This window comes from Dendrobates tinctorius, unplaced genomic scaffold (genome assembly GCF_039654945.1).
Source record: "Dendrobates tinctorius isolate UK_male_01 unplaced genomic scaffold, ASM3965494v1 ptg000209l, whole genome shotgun sequence".
In the NCBI taxonomy this organism is placed as follows: Eukaryota; Metazoa; Chordata; class Amphibia; order Anura; family Dendrobatidae; genus Dendrobates; species Dendrobates tinctorius.
The window spans coordinates 9,862,228-9,880,439 of NW_027361876.1; the positions used below are offsets into that span (position 1 = coordinate 9,862,228).

General features: G+C 43.3%; 1 protein-coding gene across 1 annotated transcript in view; it reads left to right on the forward strand.

Moving 5' to 3' along the window:
- The window catches only part of DCN (decorin), a 185,671-nt gene extending 176,884 nt beyond the window's left edge, over positions 1-8,787 (forward strand). The window contains exon 8 of the mRNA XM_073554277.1: positions 6,785-8,787. Within this exon, the coding sequence (XP_073410378.1) occupies positions 6,785-6,979 (195 nt within the window). The 3' untranslated portion in view covers positions 6,980-8,787. The remainder of the gene's footprint in view (positions 1-6,784) is intronic.
- The last annotated feature ends 9,425 nt before the right edge of the window (positions 8,788-18,212 follow it).

Here is an 18,212-nt window from a genome sequence, read left to right on the forward strand (position 1 = left end):
GTGGAAATGGCAATCAGCTCCTCCAAAGTTGCGGGTACTTCCCTGGTAGAGAGAGCATCTTTGATGTGCTCCGCCAAACCTCTCCAAAACACAGGGATAAGGGCTTTGTCAGACCACTCCAGCTCGGAAGCCAGTGTCCGAAAACGAACGGCATACTGACTAACCGAGAGGGATCCCTGGATCAAAGCCAGAAGCTGAAGAGAGGTGTCGTGCGTGACCCATGGACCGAGGAAGACCTGCTTAATAGCTGTTAAAAACTGAGTAGCAGTCCGAACCTCTGGGTCACCTCGCTCCCATAGTGGCATAGCCCACTCCAATGCCTTGCCCGACAGAAGGGAGACAATAAACCCCACCTTGACCCGCTCCGTAGGGAATCGCGCAGCCAGTAGCTCCAACTGGATAGAGCACTGGCTGATGAAACCCCTACAGGAGGCGCCATCGCCAGAAAATTTATCGGGCAACAGGAGGCGGGTAACTGTCGGTGCGTGGGAGGATGTGGACATACGCGTAACCGCGTCAGTGATTGCTTGCACAGCAGTTTCGGTGGATTGCGCAGCTGAGAGAGCCCTCTCAAGAGTGGCCAACTGGCCCTCAAGCTGCCGAATGCACTGCAAGAGTTGCTGCTGTTCTGCCATCACTAGTCAGACCCTGGCGCTAGTATAATGTTAGGAACGGCGGAAAGCACTAAATAAAAATATAAATAAAGTGCGTTCGCCGCTCGGGGTCCACCGTGCGGTAGATGGTATAACCGCTGCTAGACGGTGGCAGAGCAATATGGCGAAGGTGCGCACGAGGTTAGCCTTCACCATGGTGTGCAAAGCATTCGCTCTTTAGTCACAGAGATGGCAAAAACATAAAGTACTGAGCCTGTTAGGGTCACACAAGCTCAGAGCAATAACACACGGTAAGCGGTCACAGGAATAGCCCAAGATGGCGGCACTAAGTCCTTCTAGACCTCCCGTGTGTGTCCGAGTATATAGTGTCGTAGACGTGAACGCTCAAGTGGGCTGCAGCGCGGCGTGAATACTGCCGCTCAAAGACACTGCTAAGGCGCAGGCGCAATCTCGGACGCTAGCAGCTGAGTATGGAGCAATAGAGCGCTGGCACTGGTAGTAACTCAATCCCTCACACAAGCGTATTATCAAAGGGAAGGGGTTTCAAATGAGTCATTCACCAGATCATGCATCCATCAAACATTCACTCAGCAGCAAGTATGTCTATACTAGCGCATGGCAGAACAGCCCTGCGCACCTTTTATAGCAGCCGGGACCTTCCGCACGCCTCCAGATCTCTGAGATGGACAAATGAGATTTGGAGCAGGACCTGAGCACATGACTCCCGGAGATCGTCCCATGAGCATGCTCAGTAAGTGGAGAGAAGAACTTAGCCTCAAGAGAGATTTGCTGCAATGCAATCTCCTCTGTAATCTCTTCTGCAGTGGATAAAGAGCAGGAGACTGCAGAATGTGAGGGTCTGGATTCCTGCATAGCGACCGCAGAAACCTGACTCCTAACAGCTACAAACCCATGCTGACTCTGGTTAATCACTTCATTCTTATTCAGGTAATTACATACATGTTGTTTAATAATTTGTTCAAAGATCTTTCCTAGTATAGAAGTCAGACTCACCGGCCTATAATTCCCTGGGTCCACCTTCTTCCCTCTTTGAAGATAGGAACAACATTTGCTTTTCTCCAGTCTTCTGGGACTTCTCCTGTTCTCCAAGAATTTTCAAAGATTTTGGAGAGTGGTTCAAAAATTTCTTCTTCTACCTCCTTCAGTACTCTGGGGTATAATTCATCAGGACCTGGAGACTTGAATTCATTTACAGTAGGTTAGCTAAGTGTTTCCTCACTATCTTTCGGTTTATAGATATCCTGGATTCTTCTATTTACTTAATAAGACAGTGAAGATCAGTTGATGTTACATTTCCTTTCTTAGAGAAAACAGACGCAAAATAGGAATTTAAAAGTTTGGCCTTCTTAACATCCTGTCTTACCATTTCATAATTTTCATCATGTAAAAATCCTATAGCATCTTTGACTTTTCTTTTACTTTTCAAGAAAAGTAGAAGACAGTTAGGAGTGCCAGCCATGAGTGAATTAGGGTATGAGATGCAGCTCCAGCCGGGTGCCTCAGAATAGGGAAAAAAAAAAAGGGTTGCAGAGCTTAGTGACCCGGTCCAAAGGAGCGCCAAACAAGGGGGATGAGAAAATTAGCAATTCTTATTTTTATTACTTTTGACATATCCTCAAAATCTTTTTTTATTGCTTTTGACATCTCTTGCAAGCCTTAATTCATTGTCAGCTTTAGCTAATCTGATTCTGATTATAAAAATATAACAGTACAATAACGTAAAAGATGGATCCAGACAGAGTGCAACACCACAAACTGATCATCCTCTTAGACCAGATGAAGCAACAGACAGTCCTTCAGTAGATTAAAGTGGTTGTCTGGCCTTAGACTACTCTATGTTACAGCAGACTTGTAAATTCTCATAACGTTCGCACTGTTCTCCGGTGCTGATAATTTGAATTCTTCAGGCCACATTCCAACTACAAATGTCTGACCTCACCCAGTACACTTGCATTGAGTGAGACTGCACACATCAAATCAGCACATGGCCGCATGTATGCAAATCGCAAACTTGCAATCACATAACCAACATGAGCAGCTCCTGATGAGAGCACCAGAGAAACCTCACATGAAGTGGTGTGATTGCTGTCAGGATCCACGAATTTGCAGTCACAGAGTGGCTGCAGATTTGAAGCCTAAGGCCGGACAACACCTTTAAAACATGTAAAGTTATTCATCTCTGCTAACAGATACAACTTTCTTTTTGCCCATCGAGCTTTTTCCAGGTTTGATAAATGCCTATGAGTGCATCTGTTTATCAAAATATGTAGAACGCTAGATATGGTCCGGTCAACACATTAAATGGGATGTCACCTTTCAAGAAACTTTTGTCATTTGGCTCAGTTTTGTGTAAAAACAAACAGAGCTTTACTTCTCCTCTGCCCCTGCCCTAGTCTATGTTTTTCAGCTCCAGCCACTTACTGAGCTCAGCAACTCTGCAGCTATAAGCAGCATAGGCCACTGAGCTCATTGACTGGCTTCTGCACTGTTGACAGGATGTTAATGCTACAGCCAAACAAACAGAGACTAGAGCAGACAAATGAGGTAAGTAAAGCTCACTGCTTTTAAAACAGTTTGAGGGCCAAATTTTGCCAAAAGTTGATAACTCCTTTTAAGGTTGTTCATAATAAAAATTAAATATTTCTCACATAAAGCAGTTCCACATATTATGTTTTACACATTTTTATTTCCTTTGTACGTATTGGAACAGCACAAAAAAACAAAGAAAAAAAGGCAAGTAGGACATATTTTAACTCAAACCCCCAAAATTGTCTGGAAAAAAATGTTGGCACCCTCAACTTAATATTTGCACACCTTTTGGAATAAATAGCTGCAATAATTTCTCCAAACAAAAATTTTAAGATCTTTCCACAGGTGTTCAGCAGGATTTTGATCTGGTCTCATTGCTGGCCACCTTAACATTCTCCAGCCCTTTGTTTATATCCATTATTGGGTGCTTCTTGAAGTATGTTTGGGGTCATTGTCTTGCTGGAAGACCCATGATCTAGGATGCAACCCAACTTTCTGACACTGGGCACTACACTGCAACCAAAAATCCTTTGGTAATCTTCAGATTTCATGATGCCTTGCACACAGTCAAAGCACCCAGTGCTAGAAGTAGCAAAACCACCCCAAAACAACTTTGAACCGCCACCATATTTGACTGTAGGTACTGTGTTCTTTTCTTTTGTAGGCCTCACTACATTTTCAGTAAACAGTTTAATGATGTGCTTTACAAAAAATTTCTATCTTGGCCTCATCTGTCCACAAAATGCTTCCCCAGAAGGACTGTGGGTTACTCACGTACATTTTAGCAAACTGCAGTCTATTTGATACACGACCGATTTTGCAAGTTTTCCCACCTGCAAAAATGGAAAGGTCTATAATTTTAATCGTAGGTACACTTCAACTGTAAGAGACAGAATCTAAAAATAAAAGCTAAATAATTACATTTAATTTATTGCATGAAATAAGTTTTTGATTACCTACCAACAAGCAAGAAGTCTGGCTCTCACAGACCTGTTTTTCTTTAAGGAGCCCAACTACTCTACACTCATTACCTGTATTAATTTTACCTGTTCAAAAGTGTTACCTGTATAAAAGACACCTGTCCACACACCTAATCAATCACACTCTAACCTCTCCTCCATGGCCAAGGCTAAAGGGCTGTCTAAGGACACCATGGCCAAAATTGTAGACCTGCCCAAGGCTGGAATGGGACACAGGACAATAGACAGGCAGCTTGGTGAGAAGGCAACAATTATTAGAAAATGGAAAAAACTCTAGATGACTATCAATCTTCGTCTGTCTGGGGCTCAATGCAAGCTCTCACCTTGTTGGGTAAGGATGATTCTGAGAAAGGTCAGGAATCAGCCCAGAACTGCACAAGATGACCTGGCCAATGACCTGAAGAAAGCTGGGACCACAGTCTCAAACATTATCACTAGTAACATACTATGCCATTGCCATCATGGATTAAAATCCTGCAGGGCACGCAAGGTGCCAGTGCTCACGCTAGAACATGTCCAGGACCATTTGACCATCTAGGTGATCCAGAGGATGCATGAGAGAAGGTCATGTGGTCAGATGAGACCAAAATAGCACTTTTTGGTATCAACTCAACTCACCATATTTGAAGGAAGATGAAGGATGAGTACAACCCAAGAACACTGTCCCAAGTGTGAAGCATGCTGGTGGGAAGCATACTTTGGGGGGGTGCATTTCTGCAATGGGTACAGGATGACTGCACTGTATAAAAGGAAGGATGGATGGGGTCATGTATCGCAAGATTTTGCCTAACAACCTCCTTCCCTCAGTAAGAGCTTTGAAGATCTTGCTCTCTAAGAAGCATTTCAAGGTCCTTCAGTGCTCCAGACCTGAACCCAATTGAAAATCTTTGGAGGGAGCTGAAACTCAATATTGCTGAGCAACGGCCCTGTAACCTGAAAGATATGGAGAAGATCTGTATGGAGGAATAGGCCAAAATCCCTGCTGCAATGTGTGCAAAACTTGTTTAAGATGTACAGGAAACAATTTACCTCTGTAATTGCAAACAAAGGTTTCTGTACAAAATATTAAGTTATGTATTTCTGTTGTATCAAATATTAATTTCATACAACAAAATGCAAATTAATTATGTAAAAATCATACAATAAGATTTTCTGTATTTTTTTTAAGATTCTATTTCTTACAGTTGAAGCATATCTACGATCAAAATTACAGACCTCCCCATTCTTTGTAGGTGGGAAAACTTACAAAATCAGCAGTGTATCAAATACTTATTTTCCCCACTGTATCTACAGTTGTGCTCAAAAGTTTACGTACCCTGTCAGAATTTTTGCTTTCTTGGCTTTTTTTCAGAGAATATGAATGATAGCACCAAAACTTTTTCTCCACTCATGGTTAGTGGTTGGGTGAAGCCATTTATTGTCAAATTACTGTGTTTTCTCTTTTTAAATCATAATCACAACCCAAAAGATCCACAAACCCTGGTGGTTTTGGCATGATAATATGCACAGAAGTTGACACAAATGGGTTTGAATGTCAGAGTCATTTAAAAATAGACATAGCAACAAGAGATGGAAGGTCAAAAACATGTAAAAAATGTATATAAAAAAATACTCAAAAATGCAATGAAAAAAAAGCAAGTAGCCTAATTTAGCTGAGGCTATGTTCCCACGATGAGCTTTTCTTGTGTTTTTGGTGTTGCAGAATTCCTGCACCTATTATTTAAATTGGGATACCTGCATTTTTTATATTATCTTTTTGTGTGCATTTTTGTAATATGCACTTTTATCACATTTTTGACATTGAGGTTTTTGTCCTTTTTTGGTGTGTCATGCTTCAAAAAAAGCTGCTTTCTTGTGTTTGGCTTTGACAATTTTTACTGCTATACTTAGGTGTGGATTACATGCGTTTTTAATGTGTTTCTGCTGCAGAAACACGCCAGAAAAAGCATGTGTGAATTTCCGCACCTAACGCAACTCTGTATGAAATCTCCTTGCAGAAAACTGAGCATATGTACAAGAGAAATTGACAAGTTATGGATTTCAAACACGCACCACAGGTCAGTTCACACCGAGTTAAACAAAAGCACAGTGGATATGAGATGTCTATAAAACCCGTTGACTTTCTTTGAACTGTAAGACGCTGCGTTTTTAATGCAGAAAAAATATGCAGCCTCAAAAACATACCAAAACTCATTGTGTGAACGAAGGCTAATGGGTGCAGAAATCCTGCAGAAATCTGTAACAGAAAAAATAAATCAAAAACTCATTGTGGGAGCAAAGCCTTAGAGCAAAAGAAACTGCCAAGTAATCAGATTCTCTGTGCCTTCCCTGCAGCCTGGGAACAGTATTCTGACTACTTATCTACTGTCTGCATATTCTATGCGCTATAGACAAGCACCATTAAAGGTCTATAGGGCTCTAAAGACAACTGCGGGGATTTTCATTGCCCAGTAGTTGCCTCTCTTCAAATACACCCCACATGCATGATTGACCACACCGTGTAGCTCTATAACTTATTTTTTTAATGAGCCGTGTCTCATAGTTTATTACTATAACTCAAGTGTTGATTATTTGTGTGAAGCTATGCAGTAAATTTCCACAATTAGCAATCCTAACGCTTACTGTGATGCCATTTTGCAGGTTATCTATCTTCACAATAACAAAATTGCTGCTGTTTCAACAAATGACTTTTGTCCTATTGGATACAACACAAAGAAGGCTTCATACACAGGAATCAGCCTCTTCAGCAATCCTGTGCAGTACTGGGAAATCCAACCGGCCACATTCAGATGTGTTTATGAACGCTCCGCTATTCAGATTGGAAACTACAAGTAAACTCGCAGACTCTTATTTTGTAAAATAAAGTCTTTCGTTTTTTTTTTTAAACTTTTTTTATTATTTGGTTTTTAAAGCCCTAGCAACTAGAAAAACGCAAATACCAGAATCTGTCCCAAAATATATTTTGTACCTTTATTTCATGAAAATATGGCTTCTCCAATCTAAAGAAGGCTGCTGATGATATATATCTTTTACTGTCATGAACGTAGTCTACTTTCCGTGAAACATGAGGATTGTATGATTGTGATGTATTTAGCAGACTGCTAACTTAGTGTGTTATACTAAGGAATATGTATGTGCTGGTAAATCATGAATTACATTTTTGCTACAGAAGAGCAAATTAAATTGATTTTTTTCATATTTCTTTCCTGATAATGCAAGTGTTGTTATCATCTATTAGAATATGTTGACCTACAGTTTCAATGTTGAACTTGTAAGTGCAAGTGCCAAACAGGAATAGAAGAAATGAGCCCAGTCTTCAGAGCCGGGCATCAGAGAAAGGTGCAGTGAGAACGCTTGTAGCGCTTCTTAATATTGTAGAGGACTTGTAGATGGGAGGGGAATGAATGTAAGCTATTTCCAAGAAATAACAGCTTTTAGGGAGCTACTTAGCGTATGCATTTGCATCCACTAATTCTTTATATTTTAAAGGGAATCTATCACCAGGTTTTTGCTATGTAATCTGGAGGCAGCATAATTTATCCGCTCACACACAGATTCCAGGCTGTATGCTGCAGTTTCCATATGATGAAGGCTTTATCACCAGGAGGCTATCACTGCTGGGCTCACACTGCACTTGAGTCCTGATCTGACCACACCCCCAGTGATAAGCAGCTCACTGTCAATAGACAAATGTACACAGAGAGCTGTGCTGTGGGCGGGATTAGCTTTATAAGCTCTGCTAAATGTTACATCTGAAATCTCTGATTATATCTCAGCTGTTGCATCCAGTAAACTAAGTGATACATCTTTGAAATCAGGGTGTCTGCCTCTACATTATGTGGCTCTCAGACGTAGTAGCAAAAACCTGCTGACAGATTCCCTTTAAGCATTTTATAGGTGCAATATATTCAGAGAATCTGTCCTGGTGACATGTTCCCTTTAACAAAAGGCTGGAATGTTATCTCTCAACATATTGTAAATGAATAAAATGGTCAATGATGATCAACAACACAACGCTTCTGAATTGTCCATATGCCGTCTCATATCTCCTACCGTTTATGTCTTATTGATGTTGTATTGTCCTAGTTTTTAAATTAGTATATAAAATGCAACACAAAACCACTGATATCATATTCATGCATATATCCCTTATATATCTGTAATGTAAAAGCCAAACAATCTGTTTATTTTCCAATGCATACATCAAAGGTACTTTTCTATAGTGTACTGAGCATATAAGCTTGCTATTTGTTGTTCTCACTTAAATACCGTAGTTTATTAGGCATCTAGTTGGCTTCTCAGTAAAAACTTTAAAGAAGTACAGTGTGTATAAAATGAAAACAGAACTAATTTTACTATGCAAAATCGACACTGTTGCTGGACCACTGACATCTGTTTTGAAGCTCGACATGGTATGCTTGGATTGGAAATAATAGGCCTGCATACTTACCGTAATACTTGGACTGCCTGGATGTTTTACTGGTTTGAAGTGTTTATTAATGTTTTATGAAGAGCAATAAATTGCAGATACACTCGTCTGTTAGACATATGTGAGCTGCAGTACATGCTATATTTTGACTGAAACATGTTTGGTTCAAATATGGAATTATTTGTAAAGTGCATTAAAATGCCAGAAAGCTGAATTATGTTGAATTTTATAACTCATATGTGTGATGTTTTATTTATAGCATTTTATTTCTTGCAGACTACACATAGCTTTTAGTATTCAAGTATGCATCATATGCAAGGAACAAAACTTTTGAGTTCTATACATACTTACTATCTGTTCTGGACTGTATGTGGAAATCTTTCATAGAAAGTCTTTGTGCTAGCTACTCTGTTTAATAGGTTTCAGGGAATGCTTTCACCATTTCACCCCTATAAGGTGATCTCGCCTTCGACGCAGTTCTCTATCTTATGTCCACAAAGTAGCTGTTGGGCAATTGAGAGCATTGGCAGTAAATTAGTTAAATATCTGAGCAGACCAAATGTACTGGGGCAAGGACAAATTCAGGCAGTAGTCAAGAGCAAGGTTGGAGTCAGAAACAGAAGGATGGAATCGGAGGCAAAATCATCAAACAAGCAAAGGGTCAATAATCCAAGGGTCAAGCAAAATGAGTAGTATTTATTATATGTTTATTATAAACAGCATCATCATATTCCTTAGTGCTTTACAGATATTGACATCGATGCTTAATTAAGGCTCACAGTCTAAATTCCCTTTCAATATGTTTTTGGAGTTTGGGAGAAAACCGGAGTACCTGAATGAAACCAAAGCAAACACTGGGAGAGCATACAAAGTCCTTGCAGATGTTGTCCATGGTGGGATTTGAACCCAGGACCGACACTAGCACTGGGGATCAACAGTGCTAACCACCGGGCCACCATGCTGCCCATAATGGTTGTAATACACGCTAGGTCAAGTTTAAAGTTCAGAAAACAGATAAAGTACACCAAAGTCAGTATGAGTATCTATATACTAGCAATCAAATGGTATAAAAAGGAGATTTAATAAGGTGCAATATTCTATTGACCTCATAACACTATACTGTAACTGCTCTTGCTGACTTTTTGCATCATTCTGCTAGCCCTAAGTGAGTGTATTAAAATAGAACTTTTACTAAATATCGTAAAATCAAACCAAATTTCCAATACCAAAGGGCACAAAAGATGAACAAACTAACCTAATAAGTCACCTCACGCAAAACTGTATAAAAGAGACAGTACAAGTAATAGTGGTATAGTTCATCCATAGAATATGTATCACTCTTGAAGTCCCATACAGTGACAGTGGTCACATATACATCCTATGTCATACAGTTAAATCTAGGTGTACATAAAGAAAATCAAAATGATCTCACTCAAATTCCTACTTTCGAGGAGGAAGGAAGACGATCATCCCATCAAACATCTGTCTTGTTTATATCAGTTGTTACTGTCAGGTGGAGCCAGCGTGAGACTGTAATAGACCCTGAACACATTATTAAGGCCCTGTTACCCCATATCTCCCGCCCTGAGAAGGACAGTCCACATTTGGTCCTAAAAGAGGATAGCTCTAGAATAGTAACGTGTACCCCCAACGCGTTTCTCCTTATTGGGTTCCTCAGGGGAGAAAAATGCACGATATGGTCATATACTTAGATCTTATCCCCAGTATCTTGGTGGTGGTTCTGGTCAATGACTGGTATAACCAATTTTGACAATGTGTGGTCTTAAAGGGAACCTGTACTATGAACAATCCTGCTGACAGGTTCCCTTTAAATACCTTTTCTTAGGACCAAGCGCCAATTTGGGGGTCCCATGTGTGAAACAGCTGTAAGTAAGCAATAATCAAGTAAGCAACCAACCAGTATAAAGCCCAGAGAGGTTGGAAGCTGAAATGCACACTATCCAAGCCATGTTTGTCAGTGGAACTGACTGAAACTTCCTACTTACAGACTTCATGATGCCTCCATTTCCAAAGAGAGGGTCAATGGAACTCATGCATCTGTTGTGCGCGACACTTCCTGTGCACCCTCAGTTTTCATCAGAGGGCTTCAAATGGTGCGTGCTGCCCCAGAATGTTGGCATGACAAATGAATAGGTGACATCCACCGTCGGTGCAGCATTGCATCATCGAGTTTTTGGAGGCAGCGTTACCTTCTAGATGCACCTTTCCTGTGCGTCATACCACTGCTTATCATGTGACTATCAGATGATACTTGTCACGTGATACGCATCACTTGATTACTACTTTCTATAAGGAAACTATACAGGGTGATCACATGGTCCAGAATTAGCCATTTAGACTTACAATCCTCTGTGCCCCTCCCATCTTTAACCCCTATGCTGCCTATACCTTACTAGCTCTTACATCTATTCTGTCTCTATGTTGCCCCCTTGTACTATAATCCTCTATACTATATCCTAAGCTAAGCTATCCCTAAGCTAAAAGCACAGTACATTACATTACATGACAATAACTTTAAGAAACCACACATTAGTAATGAGGTGCCACATGGAACCATGTGAACATTGTTCAGGTGAGAGAAGGCACACGAGGGTCCCCGCCACCTCCTTACTCTCCTCCCTCCTCGAATATAGTCGTCCCCAATCATGGCGGCACCTGTAAATTTAAAACTGTTAGAATTTTTATTAAAAAAACATACAGATCTGACAAAAATTAAGAGACAACTGCACAGTTTTATAAAAGTCAGCTTCTCTACATGTCTGACAGCCATTTTATTCCAGTGTCATTTGAATTCCTACACCTCATTCTACTTAATGTGCTTCTGATTAGGTGATCACCTAAACCAAATCTAATTTAATGAAGGAAAGAATAAAAGCCCTGCTGTGGTGTTCACAATCCTCTTGCAATAGGACAAGTTGGATGGCAAAACAAGTGCTATTAATCTCCCAAAAGTAATAGGAATGAAAAAATAACTTTTAACCATGCCAAAGGAGTTGCAAAGAAAAGTCTTGAGAGAGGTAAAGAAAAGCTCAATTCTGGCTTTACTAGCAGAGGGATACAGTGAGTGTCATGTTGCCTCCATCCTTAAAATTTCTAAGATGGCAGTCCATTACAACAATGTCATGCAGCAGACATTGGGGACGAGAAAGCTACAGACCGGCAGAGGGCGAAAATGACTCTCCACTGACCGGGATGACCATCATCTTATTCGAAAGTCACTCAGCAACCGCAAGATGACATCAAGTGCTCTACAAAAGGAATGGCAAATTGCAGCTGGGGTGAAGTACATGGCAAGAACAGTCCATAACAGACTCCTAGAGGCAGGGCTCAAGTCATGTAAAGGTAGAAAATAGCCTTTCATCAATGAGAAGCAAAGGAGAGCCAGGCTGAAGTTTGCCAAAGACCATAAGGATTGGACCATAGAGGACTGGAGTAAGGTAGTCTTCTCTGATGATTCTAATTTTCAGCTTTGCCCAACACCTGGTCATCTAATGGTTAGACGGAGACCTGGAGATATGCACAAGCCACAGTGTCTTGCACCCACTGAGAAATTTGGCGAAGGATCGGTGATGATTTGGGAATGCATCAGCAAGGCTGGAATTGGGCAGGTTAATCTTAGCGAAGGACGTACAGTATGAATCACGCCGCATACAAGGTTATCCTGGAAAAACAGTTGGTTCCTTTTGCTTAAGCAATGTTTCCCAACTCTGAGGACTGGTTTTATCAGCAGGACAATGCACCATGCCACACAGCTACAGTAGGTCAATCAATGTGTGGATGAAGGATGACCACATTAAATCCCTGTTATGTCCAGCCCAAACTCCAGACCTGAACCCCATTGAAAACCTCTCGAGTGTAATCAAGAAGAAGATGGATAGTCACAAGCCATCAAACAAAAAAGAACTGGTTAATTTTTTTTGTGCCAAGGGTGGCAAAAGGTCACCCAAAATCAGTGTGAAAGACTGGTGGAAAGCATGCCAAGACGCATGAAAGTTGTGATTAAAAATCATGGTTATTCCACAAAATATTGATTTCTGAACTCTTCCTGAGTTAAAATATTAGTATTCTTGTTTCTAAATGATTATGAACTTGTTTTCTTAGCATTATTTGAGGTCTGCAAGCACTGCATTTTTTTGTTATTTTGACCACTTCTCATTTTCTGAAAATAAATACAAAATTTAGTACTTGGAAATTCAAAGATGTTGTTTATAGAATAAAAGAGCAATTTACATTTTACTCAAAAATCAGGCAAACTTAAAATTGTACAGTGGTGTCTCAATTTTGCCAGAGCTGTAAATACAATTAAGAAAGTCTTTATCTTGTGGGTCAACTGTGACCCCGGCTCCACTCAGTTGGAGTCTCGGAAGGAAAGAGTTCAAGTTCTTTTAACTAGGGTCTGACTGACCCCGGTCCCTCGGCTCCTGGGACACATACACATATGGTGTCGAACAACAACAGTTCAAGCCCTTGGGCCAGTCCTTTCCGGCTCTGGGTAGCCAGACACAGGAAGTTACTTTAAACACATGGCTGAGTGGCCCACTTAGCAACAGTTCATTTAATCCTGACCTGGCTCACTCTTCAGGTCCTACTGCACATGTTCTCCCCTCTCCTTCCTTTTAGTGGAAAACAGATCCCAAACATAAGTGGGTTGCTTTATCAGTGGACAGTTCAAGGTTAAGACTGGTAAAATTCAGGGCTAATACAGGTAAAATGTAAGGTTAAAACAACACAGTCCCTAAAGCAACCACACACGCAGTCCATAGGGATTAACCATTTCAGGATTCCAGTCCCATAATCCAGCAGGTGACACGCAACGGGCGCAAATAAACTTAGATGAGGAAGAAAGGGAAAAAAACAACTCTTTTTCTTATGGCTGTTCGGGTCATCTTCCGGCACTCAGTCCTGGTGCTTCTGGCCCAACTAGAGATGCAGAACAGTCGCTTCACATTTTTTTTCAGGTGCAACCAGCACAACGTTTTTCTTTAGAAAGGCCCACATCAATCAATGCAGGGTAGCATAGTGGGCCACATCCAGGCCCTGGACAACGATGTAGGTATGGGTCAAAGACCCCATGCAGGAGGACTCCCCGCGATTCCTCCTGTTCCTCCTTTCCCCAGCGGCAGATCCAGGGTGCTTGGAGCCTCCGGCTCCCGTGATTCAATTGCAGGCCCGATATCTACTGCCCCATGGCTGGTTACAGGGGCTGCGACCGTTGCTGTCGGCCGCACATCATATTGGGCTGCACGCGTCTGTCGCTCCTCTGGACTAGAGACCATCTTCACAGTCACAGCGTATGGCCCTCGAAGCCTCTGTTCCTTTATAAAAGTTTCCTGATCCCACTCCTGTATGGGACCATCACACAAGATAGACCCGGCATTCACATATATCTTTTTGCGGGTCTCTGGCTCGTAAATAAACCCATATCCCCGAGTGGGATGAAAATATTTGATGAATCCGTGGGTTATCCAGTCAGCCATAGCTCCCCTGCTGGGGTATTGCAACTCCTTCCCAATTTGGCGTTTCCGCTGTTTTTTCTCCTCAGTGACCCCTTTAATCCATCGGGTCTCTTCGGCAGTGGGTAGCCGGGACTCATCGAGGTATACATCGCCGTAGGTGGCAGAGGCTAGGTGGCAGAGGCTAGGGAAGATGATGGGGCTGAGGAAAGTGACGGGGCTCAAAGAGATGATGGGGCTGAGGAAGGTGATGGGCAGTAATCGGTATGGAAACTGGGATGGGTGCAGATTCTTCACTCACCGAAGCTGCGCACAGCGACAATCCTCTAACGTGGCCACGTGAGCTGGGAACTACAATTGTGACAACTCCTCGCCATACTGCCTTCAGTGTCTTTCGGGCCTCTTCTGGTTCCAGTTCCTCGGGTCTCACGAGGTCTTCCTCCTCTACAGCTTGCGTCCCCAACCGCCTGAAGGCAAGCCATTCCTCCTGCTCTCTCATCCACAAGTCCCTGGAGCACGGGCCCTTCTCTGCCTGGGCTCCCAGTCCTGATGTCCAAGGCCTCCACAAAATGACATGCTCCTCTTCTGCATGCTGTCAGGTAATGGCTCCTCTCCTTCAGACATGCTGGCTTGTTTTTCGGAGCTCCACCTGTTTGTGGGTGGAGTCACTTCCGGCTGCCCCACCTATTCCCTTAGATTCTGTTGTAAGGATCAGGGCCTTTTCTTCTGCCGTGCCCATCTTGGACGGGCACCTGTCACAATGGGCCGTGGCCTCATCCCAGACCTCTGTATCTTCCATCTTCATGCCCTTTTCTTCTCAGGATTCCCACGAAGGGCAGCACTGGCCTCAGTTTTCGTGCCACTGTCTTCTTGTCATGTTTTGGCACCATCTCAAAGTCATTATCAGCCACCATCTTTAGCTTTCTCACAGCTGTCATTTTTAGGGCTCCTCCACTCTTTACACATAAGGTATCATCATCCTGCCGACTACGCCAATTTTGCAAGGCGGCTAGGGGGATAGTTGTGGCAACTGGCTTAACTGTTGCTGCACCCTGACACTTCACAGATAAAACAACAAATCCTTTCTGCTGTGTGTGTGATGTGTGCAGCAGAGTACTCACTTCAGTTGCTGGAGTCCCCTCGGTCTTTGTCACTCCAGCTTCCGGTTTCCAGGTTCCATTAAACACTGCAGAGTCATAATCCTTTTCTAGTAGTTCAACTTTACTAATAACTAGAGTTGAGCGACTTTTGGTTTTTTAGGGTCGAGTTTCGTTTCGTGAAACCCGACTTTTCCAAAAGTCGGGTCGAGCAAGATCGGCCGATTATAGGGAAAAGTCGGGGTCGTCCCGAAACACGAAACCCAATGTAAGTCAATGGGGAATAAAAGTTGGCAGTGAGAGGAGGACAGGAAACACACCTACAGTGCCCATTTGAATGCCAAAAGCATCAATTCTTCTTACTTAAGCTTGTCAACCTTAATTAACTTCATAATACAAGTTACGCACTGAAAAATGGGGGTTATTTGGCTAAAGTTGTGGGGGGGTAGGGCTGGCTCCAGGTTTTCATGTGCCCTGGGCGAAAGAGCGCCCCTTTAACACATACCACAACTCATCATGCTCCGATACAGTAGAGAAATAGCGGTACAGTACAATGAAAAATACTTCACTTTTTACATCTCATGACGAGGCCCATCTATTTCTCCATACAGAATCATTGGTCCCATATAATGTTTGAAACAGTATATGATGAGCTCCACATAATGCTACAGTATATGTTGGTCCCCATGGATGAAGCTCCACTGTCTTATGGGCCCAAATAATGCTCCAAACATAATGGGCCCCATTTCTAATGCTCTAGTGTATAATGGGCCCTGTAAATGCTGCTCCAGTGTCTGATGTCCACCTTTGGAATGTTCCAGTGTATGGTGGGCCCCATCTATCATTCTCCAGAGTATAGTGCTCCCCAAAAATTGCTGTCCCAACATTGAAAACAATCAAATAAGTCTCCTCGCTAGGGAATCCCTGTACTAGTCTGGACTCCTCGTCGTCCCCATCTTCCATCTCACTGCACAGTATTTCAACCTTGCAAGTGCTGTGATCCTGAGCAAGCAGGGGGGGCCCACTCGTTGGCGACGGCACTGGCACAGGGCCCCTGATAGTACGGTGGTGTGTCTGATGGCGGGTGGGCCAAACCTGCACTTTCATCTGCAGCTTCCTCTTTGTCACTGTGTAAGATGGAACTGTATATGGGAAGGGTAACCTGAGTTTCATCAGGGTCAGATTCAGGCCGAGTAGCGTGCGAGGGGAATGTAGTGGTCTGGGTCAATGTACCAGCAGATTCATCGAGCAGTAGCTGGGCATCAGTGCACTTGTGTCGCCCCCAGGAGTACGGTCGCCACAGTGGCATTACCTTCCTCCTAGGGAGTGTGATGTCATGCTTGGGAGCAACGAAGGATCTCTCTAGCAGGTTAACTGATTGGGCGGCGTTATTCCCACGAGTCATGACCCTCCAAACAGCGTTCATGAAGGCAAAGTGTTTGTTTTACGTGGGCAGTATGGTTGCAAAGCTGAACCTTAAAGGAATGTCCAGAAGGGCACCACCAGGAGTGGAGCCTACGGTTAAATTCGACTCCACCTGGGAAACCTCAACCATGTCAGCTACAGAAAAGATGCACACATTGCAAGCTTAATTCCGTTAACGAACGAGACTCCGTCATGCCCCGTGGTCCGAGTCCGGCTTACTAGAGGGACACGTGAGGCTCTGGCACATGAGACTGGCCAATAACTGGTGTGTCATGCCCTTACATGTCCGTGGCTGCATGTGCGCTACACTGAAAAGGCCAGCGTTTGTCGCTTACAGGTGCAGATAACCCGCTGAACAACGTTAGTGATGGGGATCACTGATTACAATTATTACCCGCGAACGATGATTTCCCAGAAAGTGCAGGTCAACCGCAGTTCCGGAATTAGGCCTAACCGTCATTCCTGAAAAAATGAAAAACTTATGTGTGCAAACCACAGGTGCTGTAGCTTGCTTAACAGCTCACCAGCCGTTCTCACGCCCAGTATGGATTACACATGATTGCACAAAGGTGAGAAAGGGTACCGTATCCCCAGATAACATGTATGGATAGCGTACACATTCAAAATATATGTCAATACATCAGGAGGCAGGCTCAGACGGTGTTAGGCCCAGTATGGCTTGCACGTGATTGCACAAAGGTGAGAAAGCGTACCGTATCTCCGGATAACATGTATGGATAGCGTACACATTCAAAATATATGTCTATACATCAGGAGGCAGGCTCAGACGGTGTCAGGCACAGTATGGGTTTGACGGCCCAGATTACACAGCGGAGGAGCAGGGAGAGGTAAAGATTGCAAATGCTGGGGCCCTGCCCAAGCAAGGGGGGCCCACTCGTGGGCGTCGGTACTGGCACTGGGCCCCTCATAGCACGGCGGTGTGTCTGACGGCGGGTGTGCACCACCACCGTCAGAGACACTTGATTGCACTATGAGGGACCCTGTGCCAGTGCCCGCGCCCAAGAGTCGGCCTACCCACCTGTCCAGGGCAACGGCACTCGCACGGTGTCGTGCGCTAGGTGGTGACCCCGGCCATGGGGGGGGGAGACAGCACAGTTAGGGAGTTTTAGAAAGTGGCATATGTTGATGTTGGGCATTCAGCTGATGCAAAAGGCGAAATAGGTCAAGTCCCAGGAAGAGGTGGACCAAAGCAAGCCATTTTTCTGTCACCCTATATGTCATCAGGGGAAGGTGGAACAAAATCCTTGGAAACCCATGCATGGTTCATTTTAATGAAGGTTAGATCATCCACATTTTGGGTTGACAGACGGGTCCTTTTTTCTGTCAGGATTGATCCAGCTGCACTGAAGACTCTTTCCGATAGCACACTTGCAGCTGGGCAAGCGAGCTCCTGTAAGGCATATTTTGCCAATTCAGGCCAGGTGTCCAGTTTAGCGGCCCAATAGTCAAAGGGGAATGACCTGTGTGGGAGAACATCGATATGGGAGGAAAAGTAGTTTGTAACCATAGTTGACAACTGCTGTCTCCTGTCACTTTCCATCGATGCAGTATTACCAGTTGTGCGAGCGGTACTTGAAAAATCAGTCCACAACATTGTCATGAAACCCCTGTCTCCAACGCCA